The sequence below is a fragment of the Rattus norvegicus genome, chromosome 3, assembly GCF_036323735.1.
Source record: "Rattus norvegicus strain BN/NHsdMcwi chromosome 3, GRCr8, whole genome shotgun sequence".
NCBI lineage: Eukaryota > Metazoa > Chordata > Mammalia > Rodentia > Muridae > Rattus > Rattus norvegicus.
Genome location: NC_086021.1, coordinates 140,521,161 through 140,539,526, shown reverse-complemented (window position 1 = coordinate 140,539,526; position 18,366 = coordinate 140,521,161). Strand labels below are relative to the sequence as shown.

General features: G+C 44.2%; 1 protein-coding gene across 4 annotated transcripts; it reads left to right on the top strand.

Moving 5' to 3' along the window:
* Window positions 1-6: 6 nt before the first annotated feature.
* Window positions 7-11,742, top strand: Trmt6 (tRNA methyltransferase 6 non-catalytic subunit). Of its 4 annotated transcripts, XM_039105013.2 has the most exons (12): window positions 8-269; window positions 3,713-3,840; window positions 4,804-4,913; window positions 5,385-5,476; window positions 5,604-5,687; window positions 5,939-6,063; window positions 6,714-7,063; window positions 7,437-7,522; window positions 8,702-8,804; window positions 8,904-8,990; window positions 10,242-10,475; window positions 10,581-11,742. In XM_039105013.2, exons 1-11 carry the CDS (start codon window positions 139-141, stop codon window positions 10,431-10,433), a joined length of 1,488 nt encoding a protein of 495 aa, XP_038960941.1. In that variant the 5' UTR covers window positions 8-138; the 3' UTR covers window positions 10,434-10,475; window positions 10,581-11,742. The 4 variants fall into 4 exon arrangements, 3 of the variants coding, with proteins under 3 accessions (XP_038960941.1, NP_001101249.1, XP_063139854.1); NM_001107779.1 differs by having other exon boundaries at window positions 18-269; window positions 10,242-11,739; XR_005501885.2 differs by lacking the exons at window positions 7,437-7,522; window positions 10,581-11,742 and having other exon boundaries at window positions 7-269; window positions 10,242-10,293.
* The last annotated feature ends 6,624 nt before the right edge of the window (window positions 11,743-18,366 follow it).

Below are 18,366 nucleotides of genomic sequence, written 5' to 3'. Positions count from 1 at the left end.
GTCCCGAGGTCGGAACCGGAAAGCGGAAGCGGCGTGCAGCACGTGGAGGCGGTTCCCGAGGAGACGCAGGTCCCTCCTGGTTGTGCTGGGCTCCTAGCGGCTGTAGCAAGAACGGAGGTTGAAGACTGCCTGGCGTCCATGGAGTTGTCAGCAGCGGAGCAGCCGAGCCCACAGCCCCCGCATCTCGGGGACCACTGCATCCATGACGGCGACTTCGTGGTACTGAAACGAGAAGATGTGTTCAAAGCAGTGCAAGTCCAGCGGAGAAAGTGAGTCTGGTTGCTGGCCTTGGGCAGCGCGCACCACCACCCAGCTAATCACTCCCTCCGGTGTCCCATTCTTGACTCTTTGAATCCCGCTCCCCAGCCTTTATTGCTACCACTCAGGTCTCCCTATCACAGAGGCCTTCCCACTGGGATCCTTTCGCATCCTTGACTATGGGATCTCCTTTGCACCGTTCTCATCCTACGGCACTCACTTCTACTTTTCATTCCCCAACTTTCTACCCTCTGCACCAGATTCTCTTCCCAAGAATTCCATTCTTGATACTCCCACCTTGGAGGGTGCTTTCCCGAAGGTTTTTGGGAGTCCTCACTATTCTTTCGGAACTTATCCAACCTTTCACATTCAGATCTCTTCATTATGTCTGACTCCTCCCAGCTCCCCATTTTCCCCATAAATTCAACTTCCTCCGTAAGAGAGAAAGGAGATGAGAGAGAAAGATTTCTTACACCTAGTCTGGCTTGCAGGTAGGCAATCTTCTGTCTACTGTAAGGAAAGAGAACTTTCTACAGTGTGCACGGCCAGCGGGAGCCCAGAGTACATATCCGTGCTTGCTAATGGTCAGCTAAGGCAAACACTCTGCCTCCCAAGTGGTGAGATTACGGGTCTACGACACCACCCCCAGCTTGCTTCATGTCCTGATACAGCTATTTGAATGTCCTTATAACGTGCTTTATTAGATGATCCTTTTTATTACCAATGAGACATATTTTATTTGGTTTGTTTGACTGCACAGAGAAATCCTGATTCACAAAAAACAAAAAAACTAGTATTGTTTTAAATTGTGTGCATGCATGCATAAGTACATGAATTCCGGTGCCCTCAGAGGCCAAATGTTTTGTATTTCCTGGAATTAGAGTTAAAACCAATTGGGGAACATACGGCGTGCTGGGAACCAAAGTCAGATCCTCTGGAAGAGCAGTAAGTGCTCTCAAGTGCTGAATCATTTCTCCAGCTCCCTAAAAAGTACTCTTTAGAAGTTATTTGGAAACTCTTTTTACTACCCCTGTTCTTAGGAAAGCCATGATAGTCATTTTTGTTTTATTTCGAAATGATCTGCTGAACCCAGCTGCATCCCGAGCCAGACTCCCTATCACCAAAGCAATCGTGGCTCTCTACAACTCTTACTCCCTCCCAGGAAACATGCAGCCCATTATTTAACAGATTGCCTCCCACAGTTTCCTGCCTGAGCTTCTGGGCAGTCAGCTTAAGTGCATCCCCCCTGCACACACACACACACACACACACACACACACACCTCTGCACATAAGAGAGGCTGGCAGAGGCATAGGTCAACCCAGCTTCAGTGTCTCATTAGCACCAGCACACTTAAGGGAAGAGGATAAGGGGTACAAATAGTTGTTAGTTACTGGGAAATCCAGCAAAGAGTAAGAATTGGGAGGCAGGAGCATCTCCGGAGGACGTGAAACTTCATTCCTGTGGTTCAAGTGACATTTGACGAATGAGGGGAGGTGCTTCAGAGGGTAAAGCTCTTACCCACGTAAGCATGGGGTGTGGTAGTATATATCTGTAATCCCAGCATTTCTACAGCAAGATGGAGGTAGACACGGGAAGCTCTGGAAGTTAGAGGCCACTAGCCTGACATGCAGCAGCGAACAACCGAGACCTCGTCTCAAAGAAAGATGGAGGTCAAGAGCCAGTACCTGACTTCATCCTACTTCCATATGCACACTGAGGAACCCAAATACACGTACACGTCCATCACACACACACAGGGTAAAAGTAGTTATGATTTTTTTAAGGGATATGATATACAAAGATATGGTGGGATATAGAACTAAAAGGGAAAGATGAGAAGAAGAGAAGAGTGAGGCGGGGCACAGAGAACTCACCAGGACAGGACAGGACAGGACAGGACAGGACAGGACAGGACAGGACAGGACAGGTCCTAGAATTCTGTACATGTAGGCTGGGTTCTGAAACTTCCCTAGGTACAAAGCTTTGTGTCACTGTGCTGTGTGGTATAGAAAATACCTGCAGACCTGTATGAATCCTGTAGCTTAGCTCCTCACAGAAACATGTATACAGCTGTCATTGTGTGTTACGTGACATACTTTTTCTCCAGAGTCGCTACACACACACATACGTTCACCTCAAAAATGGAACCTACAGCAGACCAAAGTAATGACTGCAGCACTGTGCAGTTTGGTGAACCAATGAGGTTTTCGTTGGAGTTACTAACAGAAGTATGGGCACGGGGCTATTTATAGGTAGCTGCATCACTAGAAAGCCCATTCAACATGGGTAACTCCTCCCAGAAATCTACAACCCCAAAACTGTCTAGTAGCTCCTGAGCTGAACTTCTCTCAGCAGCCTGACTGATCACTGTCATTTCTACACACACACACACACACACACACACACACACACACACACACACACAGCACCCAGCAACTGTTTATACATTTTTATTTTCGTTAAATAGGGGACCCTCAAGAATCTTCTAGGTTTTTGTTCTCTATGACCCTTTGCTTGTCCCCTGAGGCTGGTGAGTGACTTCTTCCTTGCTAGAGGAAATATTTCAATTTGAAGGGAATGTTGTAATTCAGAGTAGCATCCTACAAACCTGTACCTAAGGCCAATCTGGCCTGCAGTTTGGCATCTTTCCACCTCTGCCTCCTGCATGTTGGGAGTAGTGTGAACCCCGCACCAGGTAACTGACTCTTGACCAGTATGTTTCCCTGGGCCTCAGAGCTCTGTCCTGGGCGCCTGAGGTTTGCTGTGAGAATGAAAGGGTGCACATTGCTGACATCCGTTGTTAGACTGCCGGTGCTAGCTTGCTTTCTGTGAAAGGAAAGGGTTTCTTTCCTGTGCTTCTTCGAATGGCTATAAGGGACAGATCTCAGATAGGAAGCCTAATGCCCAGCCCTTGCCAGCACTTCCTTAGTGCTATGTCTGTTTCCAATGTGTAGATTGCCAGTAATGTTTACTCTAACACAGGCTGTTTGGATTTGTTCTTTCCTGATAAAATAGCCAATTAGACAGAGACCAGGGAGTTTTAAAAATTGTTGTCATCTCAGTGATTATTTTGTTCGGGATTTTGTAGTGGGAGTTGCATGGGCATCATGATACATACTTATGGCCTGAGCATCTTGTCAATCATACCTGTGTTGGGATCTGAGAATCTGTGAATTTAAGCATCCTGAGTAACAATGTAAAATGCAGTCAGACCTGTGTCCCACAAAAGGCATGCCTTTTTTCTTCTAAAAGTCAGTGCTTTCCTAGCTTCTTTATTGGAATTTATATCTGTCCCCAACCTGCTTCTCTGGTTCATTTGTCAGTTTGTACTTACAGAAGTAATGCTGTTAACTGTTTATCATGAGAGCTTTTGAAATAAACTAAAATTAGAACACTTTTTATAGCAGGAATACAAAAGAAATCAATTGATTGGTTGCCTTTTCTTCCTCAGAAAAGTAACTTTTGAAAAACAGTGGTTCTACCTGGATAACGCCATTGGCCATAGTTACGGGTCAACGTTTGAAGTGAGCAGTGGAGGAAGCCTTCAGCTCAGGAAGAAGCTGGAAGAGCCCACATCAGGTATACCACTGGAATGGATGTCATGCTCTCTAGTTAGCTTGGCAGACTTCCGTTTAATTTGGATACTCTCCAGGAAACTTAGCTAAAATAAGGGGTGGTCCTAAGAAGCTAAGGCCTAACCTGAGGGGCTGATGGGCTGGGTAGGAACCCAGGGAAAGAAGATTACAGTGCAGGCATGTAAGTAGAAGCGTGTAAGTACATGAGGCGCCAGTTCATCTGCAGCACTCCAAAAACTGGACAAGTCCCTGAAGTACTCGAGAGACAATGCAGGGGACTCAGAATTCAGGTTAATTATGTATCGACTTTGAGACCAGCCTGTACTATGTGAGACCTTATTTCAAAAAGAATCTTTCATGATGCTAGAGAGGTAGCCCAACAGCCATAAGTACTGTTGTTCTTTTAGAAGATCCAGGTTCAGTTCTGAACACCCACATGGTGGCTCACAACCATCTATAACTTTGGTTCCAGGGATCTGATGCCTTTTCTGAGGTCAGGCACCAGGCATGCATCTGGTACACATACATGCATACAGGCAAAACACTCAAACAAATGAAAGTAAATATTCCACTTTTTTTCTTTTCAAGAAAGGATCTCTACATAGCCCTGAACTCCCAGTGTATACCAAGCTGGCCTCTAACTCACAGAGATCCTACTGTTGAGATTAAAGATCTCTGCTACTGTGTCTAGCTCTTTAAAAAAAATTTTTTTTCAAGGAAGCATTGCAAAGTAATTTCAAATCAAGGCAAGCAAGATGGTTCAGTGAGTAAAGGGACCTGTTACCAAGTCTGACAACCTGAGTTCATTTTGATTCCTGAAACATGGTGGAAGAGAAGAACCATGTCCTCTGACCTTACGTGCACCAAGCCATGTACGAGCCCTTAAACATACACAAATGCATTTAAAATGTAATCTTTAATAATAATTTTATACCAAAAATTATCATAGAGCAATTTCTTTCCTTAGAGACCAAAGAAGCAGGCACTGATAATCGAAATATAGTTGATGATGGAAAGTCCCAGAAACTTACTCAAGATGATATAAAGGCTCTGAAAGACAAGGGCATTAAAGGAGAGGTAAATCGGATTCTTTCCCTTCGTTTGTGTGTAACAAATTCGTCTATAATGTCGATGTTGAGGTAAAATAAAATGTCAGTTCAAATGTGTGTGCAGTCGAACACATTGAATTTTGTTTCTTGGAACAAGAATAATAGACTGAGTGGCCACACTAAGTACTAGTGGAAGAGAACCAAACAGCTCCTGATTGTTTGATTTTCTGATCTTCATATGCAGTTTCCCTTTCTTGGCAGTCTCTTCCCTGAGCTTGGTTTAAAGAAAGTTCGTGAGCAAGGCCCTGGGTTTCATGCACAACACCAGGGGGCAGTCTGAATGGAGGTGTAATGTCTTTGTTCTAAATCCTAAGTAGAGAGTAGAAATTCAGAGTTGATCACTCGGACTCCTGTGGAAGAGGGACTGAGATCAGACCTTTGGCTGAGTGCTGGGGTAAGAAGTAAGCTCCAGGAAATCTGCTTGCCCCTTTTCTTCCAGGAAATAGTTCAGCAGCTAATTGAAAATAGTACAACATTTCGAGACAAGACAGAATTTGCTCAAGATAAATATATTAAAAAGAAGAAGAAAAAGTAAGTCACATTGCTTGAAACAGTTGAAAATTGTACTTATTTTCTATTTACTAAGTAAATATTACTAAAAATGAGATGTTTTAAAGCTCTTTGTTTCATATTGCTATTCTGCTCTTAATTCCCCTAGATATGAAGCCATCATTACTATTTTGAAGCCATCTACCCGTATTCTTTCAATTATGTATTATGCAAGAGAACCTGGAAAAATTAAGTACGCTTTGTTTCCTTTCAAAATATAATTGGGGGAAATATATCTTTAAGAGAGTCATGATTTTAAGTAAAATGAAAAGCTTGCTCACCTGCATAAAGTGTCCTCCTTCCTCATAAATTGTAAGTCCTTTTACTGTCGCCTCAGGCAAACATAATCTTATCAACATAATTCTTACAAAACAACTTGAAAAGCTATTATTAATGTTAGGCTTCTCTTAGCTAAAAGTGAGCAAATCTTCCTTTTTTTCTCAGCCACATGAGATATGATACACTAGCCCAGATGTTGACCTTGGGAAATATCCGTGCTGGCAATAAAATGATTGTCATGGAAACGTGTTCAGGCTTGGTGCTAGGTGCCATGATGGAACGAATGGGAGGTAAGACGACATTTTCAAATGCAGTAAGCTACCTCGATGTTAGAAGTCCAAGAATTGGAAGTTAGAGAACCAGATTAAGTTTCTTTAAGAATAAGGAAGTGACCTCAATAGATAACCTCTATGGCTCCTGTCCCAGAACTTTCTGTGTGGTCTGTTTCTCCACACTGAGGCTGTGTTGGTGTTCCGTGATGTTGGCCTTTTTCTGGTTAGGTATCTCTGGGGAGGATTCTGGTACTACAGTTGGCTAATGATTTTAGTTAACCACTGTGTTGTCAGGAACTAAGGGGATGAGTGGGGAGACTTCTCAAGAGGAATTCTCTCTTGGAATTCACAAGCTGATAAGAGCTCCCATCCACCCTATCTGGGGATGAACAAGGAAAAAGCACATAGACCCAAATCATGTGACCTCTGAACAAGATCACTGGGTCTTCCATAGTGTCCAGAGGAGATAAGCTTCTTTAAGACTCTGCTCTGGAAATATATTCTCTCTGTAGGGAATGGGATATCATTCGACCTCAGTGACCACCCTCCCACCATGGGCTTTAGTGTTCTCCACCCTTTAGACATGGGAGAAGAATCATGTGAAGACTTAAGCTTCGAAGTCTAGATTCCCTCCACGGTACAGATGTTTGTTTGTTTTGTCTGTTCAGGCTTTGGCTCCATTATTCAGCTGTACCCTGGAGATGGACCTGTTCGGGCAGCAACAGCTTGTTTTGGATTTCCCAAATCTTTCCTCAGTGGTCTTCATGAATTTCCCCTCAACAAAGTAAAAAGTCTCCTCAATGGAACATTTTCTGCTGAAATGCTATCCTCAGAGCCTAAAGACAGCACTCCAGTTAAAGAAAGTAATGGTGAGCTTGAGAAAGAGATTGCTGAGCAAGCGGATAAGGACAGCATTGCAGACGGCCCAGAGAGCAACGCAGAACAGAATCCAGTGGACATTGTTCCTGGGGACCCAGAGAGTAAGGAGCCTAAAGAAAAAGGAAGCAAAAGAGATTATGTAAGCATGTCAAGAGTCATTATTCTTATAATAGCTTCAGAGCCTCCGAGAGTTTTAAGTTGTGAGATCCGGGTTGACTTTGAAACCTTAGGTTCCCAGATGCTAACTTTCAGAAACACTTGGGGAAATGGGTGTGTTTGTACATGGCCGTGCGACTTAGAGCTCTGGGTGACTCTAGTGGCTGCTTCAGCAGTGTTCCAGTAGCATGAGGGTTGCCATTTGAGAACAAGCTTCCTCGTGTATCCTCACCTTCCATATAGACCAGCCCCTCCTGTTGTCTGCTGAACACCACTGCTCTGCTCTGATAGATCAGGGCATTTTTGTAAATCTGGTTCAGTGCCATCAGTACATTGGTTTCTTGCTGTTGTTAAAGATTCAGGAAAAACAGAGGAGACAAGAAGAGCAGAGGAAAAGACATATGGAGGCTGCTGCTCTGCTGGGAGAAAGAAATGCAGATGGGTATGTTGCTAAAAGGCTGCAGGGCGATTGTTGGTGCAGCTGCGGTCTGCTCTGAATGCAGCAGCACTTCCCACTGTCTGCCCTGAACCTTGTGGGATGAGAACACCCGGAGCTGTTCAACCCATTTTGGGGAAGGGAGTGGGGGAGGGGTTGTTCTGTTTTAAGAAAGGTTGAATCTTGGCGAGAAAGATGGTTTAGCGTTTTAGAGCACACACTGCTCTTGCAAAGGATCAGCATATGCTCCCAGCACCCTGCCCAGTGACTCATAACCACCTGAAATTCCAGTTTTGGGGAGAGCCAACACTTGTGGCCTCCTTAGAAACCTGCACACTCTTCCTACACATACCTACATGCAGGCATACACATTCATAACTGTAAAAGATAGTTAATTCATCAATGCTTTTATTTTAAGCCTAGTAAAAGTAAGCATTTGGTTGGTTTTAAAGAAAGTCCAGGCCTGGCAGAGAGAGGAGTCGAAGAAATCTCAGCCTTCAGTAATGACTGTCAGATAGGACTGTATCGTCCTGCTAGGTGCAGGGGTTGGGAGGGCCATTAAAATGGCTGCAACACTGGCCAACAAAGAGCTAATGAAAACCTCTGTCAGAGGCTAGAGAGGTAACTGAGTGGTTAAAATTGCTTGGTGCTTTTACAGAGAACTGCTGTTTACCCAGATCACAGCTCACAACTGTCTATGACTCTAGTTTCAGGGGACCTCACAGACAGACAGACAGACAGACACACACACACACATGCATTGATGGTGATGGTGGTGGTGATGATGATGATGATGATGATGATGATGATGATGATGATGATGATGATGATGCTTCCAAATGACCTAAAAAAAAAAATACAAGAATATCCTACATAGAGTTGTCAGGCAGCACAAACAGTTATAACCCTGTTTTTTTTTAGAAATAAATAGCTCATGATTTCATTCTGCTTTGAATTTCTAGAATGTTGTGTAGTGCCCTGTAATCACACTGGCCTACTATTCACTGTGTGGTTTCGGCTGACCTGGAACTCAAGGCAATCCTCCTGTCTAAGCATGAGTATTAGGGTTTTAGCTATGTACAACAATGCCTAAATCACATGACTTAAAATGTGATCATTTTATATACATTTAAAACCCATGCTCCTCTCAGAGGGTATAGAATGATTTCGCTGTTTTCCTTGCAGTTTGATTGTGGCCAGTCGTTTCCACCCCACACCCCTGCTGCTGTCTTTGCTGGACTTTGTAGCCCCATCAAGGCCGTTTGTGGTCTATTGTCAGTATAAAGAGGTAATGCTGAGGTGAAGTGGACAGAGCTCCTCCATGTAGATTTTGGTCTTCGTACTGTAGCTTAGGGTCTATCTAACAGGACTCTGTGTCTGCCCTTAGCCTTTGTTGGAATGCTACACAAAACTGCGGGAGAGAGGAGGAGTCATTAACTTGAGACTGTCTGAAACCTGGCTCAGAAATTACCAGGTAAGCATTCTCTGCCAGACCCTGGAGTTGGTCTGGGGCTGCTGGCTTCTTGCAGCAGTGCCGTGCGTTGTTAATAGAGCCACTGTTTTACCGTGTGTTGTTAATAGAGCCACTGTTTACTATGGCAGTGGTGGAAGTGTCCAGCTGTCACTCAGAAAAAAATAGCCTAGCTATCTGGCCTCCTGGCCCACTTTTCATATCAGAGTGCACGTTCTGTAAATCTAGTCCTGAGGTATTTAAAATGCAAATAACTAGTTGTACTAGCCTCAAGACCTTGCCATCTGTACAGGTGGCCACTGAAAAGGAAGTGACCCTGTCCTCTGCTGCCACATCTTCCTAGCCAGTTTCGGGATTTACTGGTGGGGTGTGTGCTAATCCAGAACACACAGACAGGTGCATTCACACTCATTCTCTCCTCACCTCCCCTCCCTCTGGCAGGGTTAGATATCAGAGCCCAGATCCCAGGTATGCTGGGCAAGTACTCTGCCACTGAGCCACCTCCTCAAATCTGTGCCAGTTCATTGGAGCAAAGGGGCCTTTAAAATAGAGAGGAAACGGTATTAGCTAGGTGCGTGCTGGCAAAAGAGAACGGCCTACAGCAGTACTTGGAGAAATTCTCGTGAGTGCAGACCGCTCCACTGTTAGCTCCTGCTCAGTTTGATTGCCCTCCATGTGATCCCTGCAGCAGTTCCCGACGTCACAGCAGCTGGAGAGGCTTTGCTGCCTGAGTGCTTCACAGCCTTCCTTTGAGATCGGAGGGGTCGCTTCTGGGTTACCTCATGCCCCACCCTGATGCTCAAAGTCTCTTCCTACCACAGTAGTCCAACATAGCACGACCTTTTTATGTGGCAAAGGTGACAAGAGAGAAGAGCCCTTGCTGAGATTAACAGAGCAAGGAAGTAGCTATCTAGTGTGGCTTCTCTGTATACCCCAACCCATTGTTGGCCATTTAAGCTTCCTGAAATCAGAAGGAAGACATCAGTGCATAGGCCAGAGTGCTACAGAAACCATTCATGCTCCCCTCTCGCACAAACTAGCATTCAGTAAAACGGAGCTTCATATGTTTTATTTAAAATGAATAAATCCCCATGTTCCTTCTGTATTACCCAATGAAGAAGTGGTCTTCTCAAAACTTAGTCATTTTAAGTCATGAAAGAGACTTGTCGTTTAAACTCTGATTTTTTTCTTAGGTTGTTGACATAGTTTGCTAGAATGCAGAAATACATTGTCTGTTTTTTCTGTCTTGGTTAGGTTCTGCCAGATCGGAGTCATCCCAAATTGTTGATGAGTGGAGGTGGAGGGTACCTTCTGTCAGGCTTCACTGTTGTCTCGGACAGCCATCGAGTAGACCCCAGTCTCAAGTCCTGTGCGAGTGCTTTAGACTCACCCAAGACTGAGGAGCCAGCAGCCAAGAAACAGAAATGCATGGAATCTGCCTCTTAACTCTTAGGAGATCAATGTTTGTTCCAAGGCCTTCTGCTGCTGGTAATTAAACTTTAAGTGTCACCACTAAAATTTTTTCCCTGTCCTAAGAGTATGTGTGCACCTGTTCCTGGGAAGACGTAAGCCTTTTGTTTGCCTCTGATGCAGGAGGATTAGTCAGGGCTGCAACTCTGATGGGCAGTAATGGATTGATACAGCAGTTGTGTATCACAGAAGACTCAGTACTTAAAGTATCTGCAAATACCTTGGAAATGTCAACACCTTGAAAATGTGGATGTGTAAGTCTTTGTTTATATTGTAAGCAAAGATGAATACTGTGGACTAGCTAAAACATGGTGAACAACGAAAGGGAATTTCCTCTCATCCCTTTTCTTCCACCTGACCAGTATGGATGTGTGAGCCTATGAGATTTACAGTACCAAAAATGTCTACCCTGTGCCCTGCAATGGAATAAGCTTTTATAGACACTAGATTTTGTTATTTTAATAGTTGAGGCCTGAGGAAGATCCAGGTATTTCTTTTCCTGCCTCTCCCCTTTTCGGTGCACAGAAAGGTTTGGTGGATGCTCCTTTGCTGTGAAAGCTTCTCCTTTGTTCTGGAGGAAGTGATTAAAATGTCTGTGCTCTATTAAACAATTGATTGTCCCTCTCCAGACACAGACACAGAAACGTGTGTCAGTATTGGTATATATACATATACACAGATGTATCTATGTGTCAGCATGGCTGGAATGTGCTGTCTGTGGTGGACAGGGAGAATGCATACACCTTTATTCGAGCTGTGGTAAAGACTTGTGCAGGACAGAGCAGATATCGGTGTGTTGCTGTCATTCCTTGTCAAGTGTGTTTCAAGTGCCTTCTGGGGTTTCTCGCCCTGGTCTGTAAACATCTGCTGGTGTGAGGTGGGTGTCTGGGGATGAGGTGGGTGTCTGGGGATGAGGTGGGTGTCCGGGGATTTCACGCCCTGCTCTGTAAAGGTCTGCTGGCATAAGGTAGGTGTCCTTTATCTCCTCTGAGGGAAGTATGGTCGGATGCCTTTACCATCTCCATTGTAAGAAATAGGAAATGTGTAGAGTTATGAAGACTTGTCTCCTTGAGAGTCTCAAGTCTTGTTCACTAGGACATGCACAGTGTTTCTGTCACCATAGAATCCTGGCCAGCGTGAAGCATCTTGAAAGGAAAAAAAATTGCTCTCCTAATAGCTTGTGCTGTTTGGATAAGGCTGCAGTAAAAACTTTGGTTTTTAATTCCTTTTTCTCTAAACAATTGCTTTTAAAGAATAAAATTTTCCTCCTCTGAGCCATAAGTCATTAATGATATGATGCTGTATTTATTACATGAGCGGATGGGGACACATCTCTGGTAGAGAGCACACTGGAGTGCACATGCCAGTCACACTGAAGAAGAATGTAAGATTGGACAGATGAGACTGTCCAGTAGGGCTGGCCACTGTTAAAAATGATCTCCACTGGTGTCCAGGACTCCTTCCATTCTCTGAATCACTTAGTCTGCCCTCCAAGGTTGGGGTCTAAGGTCTGAGCTACTGGCAGAACACTAGCAAATCACTCAAAAAAGAAAAGAGAGAGGAGGGGGATTGGAGGGAGTGAGCTGGGGTTGAGTCATAGGGTGAACGCATGAAAATAGGAGAGAGTTTGCGTGTTATTGAAAGTATTGGTTGTGCGAACTGCAACAACGCAAATGCTAGAGGCGCCATCCTAAACATCTAAGATCTGCAGCGTTCGGGTCCTTCACTGGGATGCATGGTGTGCAGTGCCAGGAAGGAGAGTGGACCTAACATCTGGATAATATTCATTTTTACTTAAAGGAAATAAAAGATTGCATGGGCCAGCCGAATGGCTTAGTGGGTGAAGGTGCTTGCTGCCTAAGCCTGTGATTTGAGTTCTCCAGAACCCAGATTGAGTGAAAGGACAAAACCACTCCACAAAGCCATCCTTTGAGCACACATTGTGGCCCCTGTGTGCTCACACCCACACATCATACACAAGTTAGTTTTTCTTAAATTACAAATTTTACTTGGACTCAACTATGAGCACAGGTCAGATTGTAAGCCTGGACAACTACTTAACAAGGAACAAACTTAGCTGTCCTGTTAGCATTTATAAGGAACCCACAGCTTTTTGAGCCTTTGTCCGTGTTTCATTGGAATAAATATTTTAACCAAATCTGAGGTTTTCAAGTTGGGGTTTTATAGAGCTACACCAGCTCCAGAGTTCACAGCTCAATGTTCTCATCTATGTATTTCAAGCAGTTTCCAAACATTATATTGTGTGTGTATCTAGTGAGTCGGTGATGGCATATACATGTCCTGGCGTACGTGTAAAGGTTAAAGGACAGCTCCCAAGAGAGTTCTTCCTCTGTGTGGAGCAGGTCTTATGCAGCAAGTAATCACAGTAAGTACTAGGGTGATGGCTTAGTGGATAAAATGATTGCCACCAATGGATGACACTTGAAGTTCCAGAACTAGTGTAACGCCAAACACAGTAATCCCAGTGTTCCAGTAGTAAAGTGGGAGTCAGAGACAGGAATCCTTCAGAAGCTCAACTATCCTAGAGTACACAGTGGCAAACAACATAGAGATCCTGTCTCAAAAGTGAAGGCGCAGCATCTGAAGTGGCCCTCTCACTGCCATGTACATGTTGGCCATAGCACACGCACACTCACATTCACATTCACATCATACACACAGTAACGACTTTTGAAAATCACCGTTACATTGCTGTGATAAAATACCACCCCCAAAGCAAGCTGTGGAGGAAGGGGTTTCTTCGGCTTAGCTTCCACAGTGCTAATCATTGAAGTAAGTCAGGACAGGAGTTCATGAACACAAAAACCTGGAGGCAGGAGCTGATGGAGAGGCCATAGACGGGTACTGCTTACTGCTTTGTGTCTCATGGCTTGGTCGGCTTGCTTATAGAACCCAGGACCACTACCCATAATGGACTGGGCTCTTCCCCTACCAATCGCTAATTAAGAAAGTGCCCTACAGGCTTGTATGCATTCACCTGTGTACTCGTCCTAAGTCACCTGGTTTATCGTAGATTACTGTGGTGCAGCCAGTCATTGAATGGTCATCTTTGAACAAACTCAGAATTAATAGACCATGCCATTTTTGCCTGCAGTCACATTGTCTAGGTCTCCAATATATCTCCTGATCCTTCGACTCTGGAAAGGCTATCTGTTGGCGGTGGTGTAATTTGTTTCTTTGGTGTATTGATTACTAATACTGCTGAGACAAAATACCTTAACCCTTAAGAGTTTGTTTTGGCTTGTAGTTTAAAGGACAGGCAAATATGGCAGGAAGACAGTAGACACAAGCGTGAGGTTACTGGTTCAGCCGCTACTAAAGAAGGCAGCAGCAAATGCTGTCGCTTTCTTTTTACCAAAAGGATCCAGCCCTGGGGATGTTACCACCCATATTTAGGGTGGGTCTTCCTACCTCTAGATAACCTCTCACAGCAGACTCACCCAGAGGCTTGTCTCTAGTTATTGTAGATCCCCTGTTGTTGACAGTGTCCATACCAAGTCTACCTGCTGCATCTGAATTTTAGCACTTTTTGTTTGGTAGGAATTTTCTGTTGTGAATGCTTTGCCATTGTTTGCTTGCTTGCTTGATTGTTTGCTTTCATGGGGGGTTGTTTGTTTTTTGATACAGATCTCACTATGTTGCTCCAGTTGGCCTGGAACTCACTATGTAGACCAGGCTGGCCTTGAACTCATAGAGATCTACCTGCCTCTGACTTCCAAGTCCTGAATTAAAGGGGAGCACTACTATGCTCAGCAAACAGAGTGCTTTCTACAATGTGTGTGTGTGTGTGTGTGTGTGTGTGTGTGTGTGTGTGTGTGTGTGTGTGTGTGTGTGTGTTGTGTATGTACACTGAAGCACATATAATCAGAGGATAGTTCTAGGAAGTTGGTTCTCTCCTACCTACTGGGCTCTTGGGATCAAACTCAGATTATCATCTCTGTTTGCTGAGCCATCTCACTGGGCCTCCAACTTGTCACTTTTAAGCTACAACCTTGTCCCCATGGGCTCTTGGCCATCTCATAATATAAAACTACATTCGGTTCAACTTCAGAAGTCTTTCACATTTCCAGAACTTTAATTTTACATTATTTATTGCATGTGTGTGTGCATGTTTCTGTACAGGCGTCAGTGTTGCTGTCCATGTGAATGTAGAGGACAGTTTGCAGGAGTCGGTTCTCTCCTTCCACCATGCAAATTGTGAGAATTGAACTCAGGTCATCAGGCTTGAGAGCAAGAACCTTTACCTACTGAACCTTCTTTCTAGCTCTCCAACACTGTTTCAAAGTCTACATCTCAACTGAGACTAAACTATGAGCTCCTATGAAACTAGTGCATATGCCTTCAACCCCAGCACTCCGAGTCAAAGGCAGGTAAATCTGAGTTCTGGTCTATATTGTGAGTTTCAGGTCTAGGTTAGCCTGTCTCCAAAAAAAGAAAGGGAGGGAGGGAGGGAGGAAGGAAGGAAGGAAGAAAAGAAGGAAGGAAGAAAAGAAAGAAAAGCAATTTGGAGAAGTGGCTCAGCGGTTAAGAGCACTGACTGCTCTTCCAGAGGTCCTCAGTTCAATTCCCAGCAACCACATGGTGGCTCACAACCATCTGTAATGGGATCCGATGCCCTCTTCTGGTGTCTGAAGACACTACAATATACTCATATAAACAAAGTAAATCTTTTTTTTAAAGAATAAAATCTCTAAAACAAGATCCATAATTTTAATACAAGGACACAGAGTAAAATATCCCTATTACAAAAGAGACCACACTGAGCAAACACCAAATCCACCAATTCTAGGCTACAAAGGACTTAGGTACACACACACACACACACACACACACACACACACACACACACTCTGCCTGGAGCACTCACAGTCTCTCGAGCCAACTCTACTCCATGTATACAGCTTTGCTCCCCAAATGTCACATAATGTCCCATGGTTCTGGCATTTTTATCATCCTAGAGACTCCACTAAATCTTGGGTTTGATCTTCACAGTTTCACACAGCGCCCTCTTCTCTCTTTCCTGATACTCTAACTGCCATACATTACCTGGCCTCAACAGCTCTCTAAAACAGGAGAAAGACATCGTGATCTCTTCAGTCTCACATCTTTGTTCCTGCAAAACCAGTCCCATGGGTAATGTTGCCCATTCTGCTGTCAACATGGGATGGAGCCTGGCTGCATGGTAACAGGCACAGCAACCTGAGTATGCTAACCCTGGGAAGATGCTCTTCCAGGAAGTCGCTGTTCTGGAGCAGAGAACATCCTCAGCATCCTAGGTTCAGGCTCTCTCCTTTCATATAAATTTACATTTTCAAGATATGGAGCTTCCAGTGGGTGGGGTCTTGCCCTCATGGCAGCATCCAATTGCCCCAGTATTAAAGAGATTCCTCTTTACCAGGTAGGTCCACTTTTTTAAGTACTTGCCTTGGGTGCAGCTGTGAACTTGTTCCAGCTGTTTTCCTTGACAGATTGGGCATATTTTGTATCTTTCTGCTCCACCCCTTGTTCTTTTTCACTGTAGAGCCAGAAAATAGTAGTAACTAATAACAACGTCACAACAAGAATAACCTGTCTTGGAACATCTTCCATCAAAGAAGTCAACTCATTTTGTTTTAATTCAGTCTTTTTTTTTTTTTTTTTTTTTTTGGTTCTTTTTTTCGGAGCTGGGGACCGAACCCAGGGCCTTGTGCTTCCTAGGTAAGCGCTCTACCACTGAGCTAAATCCCCAGCCCCTTAATTCAGTCTTATGCAAATTCTCAGGATACAACCAGGTCCTGTGCCAGAATATTACACAGATGGCCTCTAGCCCAATTCCTGGTTTCCTTGTTCCCCTCTGAAATCCCATAAGCTAAACCTCCACTTTCCATGTTTCTTGCCATAGTCTTGAATCCCATTCTCCCACTAGAATGCTTCATTCAGCTCCACTGAGAAATTTGCACTGATTAAGAAGAGGCCAGCATCTTCTGGGAATGTTTTCTTAGGTCAGCACATGGAAGCTGTGGTCCATCAAGGGTCAAGTCTGCACCTTATGCTGACAGTCAAACTTGGTAAGGTGTAGAAGCCAGCCAGGTGGTGCTGGTTTTGAGGGCTTGCAGGGGTCATGGAGACAAAAGCTTGGCACTGTATGGCATGGCACAAGTGTCAGGACAGGCCACTGGTGAAAGTACAGTCAGAGTCCTAGGACTGAAGTGGTCATGAGAGAAGTTGCAGCTTGGCACCCTGTGATGTAGCCAGAGTCCTTGAAGAGAACCCAGAAGAGGGTATTGGTAAAGGTGCAGCCAGTTGCAAAGACCCCAACATTTTGGAGATGCCAGCACCATGGGACAACCACTAAGGACCACAGCCTGGACCTAAGAGACAAGCTGTGTGTGCTAACAACGGCAGAACTGGAGAAATGGAACCAAGAAGATTGTTAGTGAATTCCAGGTGTCCAATACTGCGCTCTTTACACTATTGGAGTTTTGATTTGCTTAGATTTGGTTGTGACTGCCCTGACTGTCCTCTCTTAAAATAGGGAAATGCCCTAACTGTCCTCCCTTAAATATTTAACGTTTTTGTTATACAGGAGTCCACGGTTAAAGAGAGACTTTAGAGTTCTAGAGAGACTTCAGAGTTTTAGAGAGCCTTTGGATGTTTTAAGTGACTGAACTTTTAAGGCGTTTGAATTTTAAATGCTCTGGGTCTTTCCAATGTTGGAATGTTTTATATTGCAATGTTGATATTAACAGGAGATGTTGGAGAGTCCCTGGATGGTAAACTAAAAGCTGTAAACTGAAATAAACCCTTCCCTCCCCACGTTGCTTTTGGTCATGGTGTTTTATCATAATAGAAACCCTAACTAAGGTAGAGAGTAAAGTGGTTTGAGTCCTTTTCTATCCCCGGTGAGTGACACAATGTAAGACATGCTTATATATAATATGAAAGCCCACAAGTCTAATGTGGACCACTCCTTGCTTTTCATATGGTGATGTGATGCACATTAGCATACCTGGTCCTCAGTTAGTGATACTATTCAGGAAGGGTCTGGAGGTGTAGCCTTGCTGGAGGAAGTGTGTCACTAGGGGTGGCTTTGAGGTTTAAAAGCCTTCAGACATTCCCAGCTTGCCCTCACTGTTTGCTGTTTGTGGTTTCGGCTCCCCCACTGTGATGGTGATAGGCTTTTGTACCAAACCACAAATCCAAATAACCTTACCTTCTGTCCTAGTTAGTGTTATCATTGCTGTGACAAAACACCATGGACTTCCACATTGCTGTACATCCCTGAAGGAAGTCAGGACAGGAACTCAAATCAGGGCACGATCCTGGAGGCAGGAGACCATGGAGGGATGCTGCCTACTGGCTTGCTCACCAGGCTTGCTCAGCCTGATTTCTTATAGAACCCAAGGCCACTAGCCCAGAGATGGTACCACCGCAATGCACTGGGCTCTCCCCATTGATCACTAATGAGAAAATGCCTTACAGTCAGATCTTATGGAGGCATTTCCTCAACTGAGGCTTCTTCCTCTCTAATAACTATAGCTTGTGTCAAGTTGAGACACAAAACTAGCCAGTACACCTTCTATAAGTTACCTTGACCATGGTGTTTTTTCATAGCAATAAAAAAGTAACTAATGCAGCCTGCAGGCTAAAAATGGCTCTTATGTTTATAAATGGTTAGAAGGAGAAGGTAAAACACACACACACACACACACACACACACACACACACACACACACACACACATCTACTTACCCCCAAAAAAGAACCCATGACAAACAAAAGTAGCAATAATGTCATTGGTGACAGTATTTTTTTAAGCTCTATTGTAACCTATAGAACCACTGTCATATACATGGTCTGTGTTGATAACAATATTGTTAAGCACCTAAGAGCTGTATATGTTCATGGT

Excerpts from the sequence above, each read along its gene's own strand:
- Trmt6 (XM_039105013.2), top strand. The coding sequence starts at position 139 with ATGGAGTTGTCAGCAGCGGAGCAGCCGAGCCCACAGCCCCCGCATCTC. Across the intron at positions 5,688-5,938 it reads AGAGAACCTGGAAAAATTAA|CCACATGAGATATGATACAC; the intron begins GTACGCTTTGTT and ends TTTTTTTCTCAG. Across the intron at positions 7,064-7,436 it reads AAGGAAGCAAAAGAGATTAT|ATTCAGGAAAAACAGAGGAG; the intron begins GTAAGCATGTCA and ends CTGTTGTTAAAG.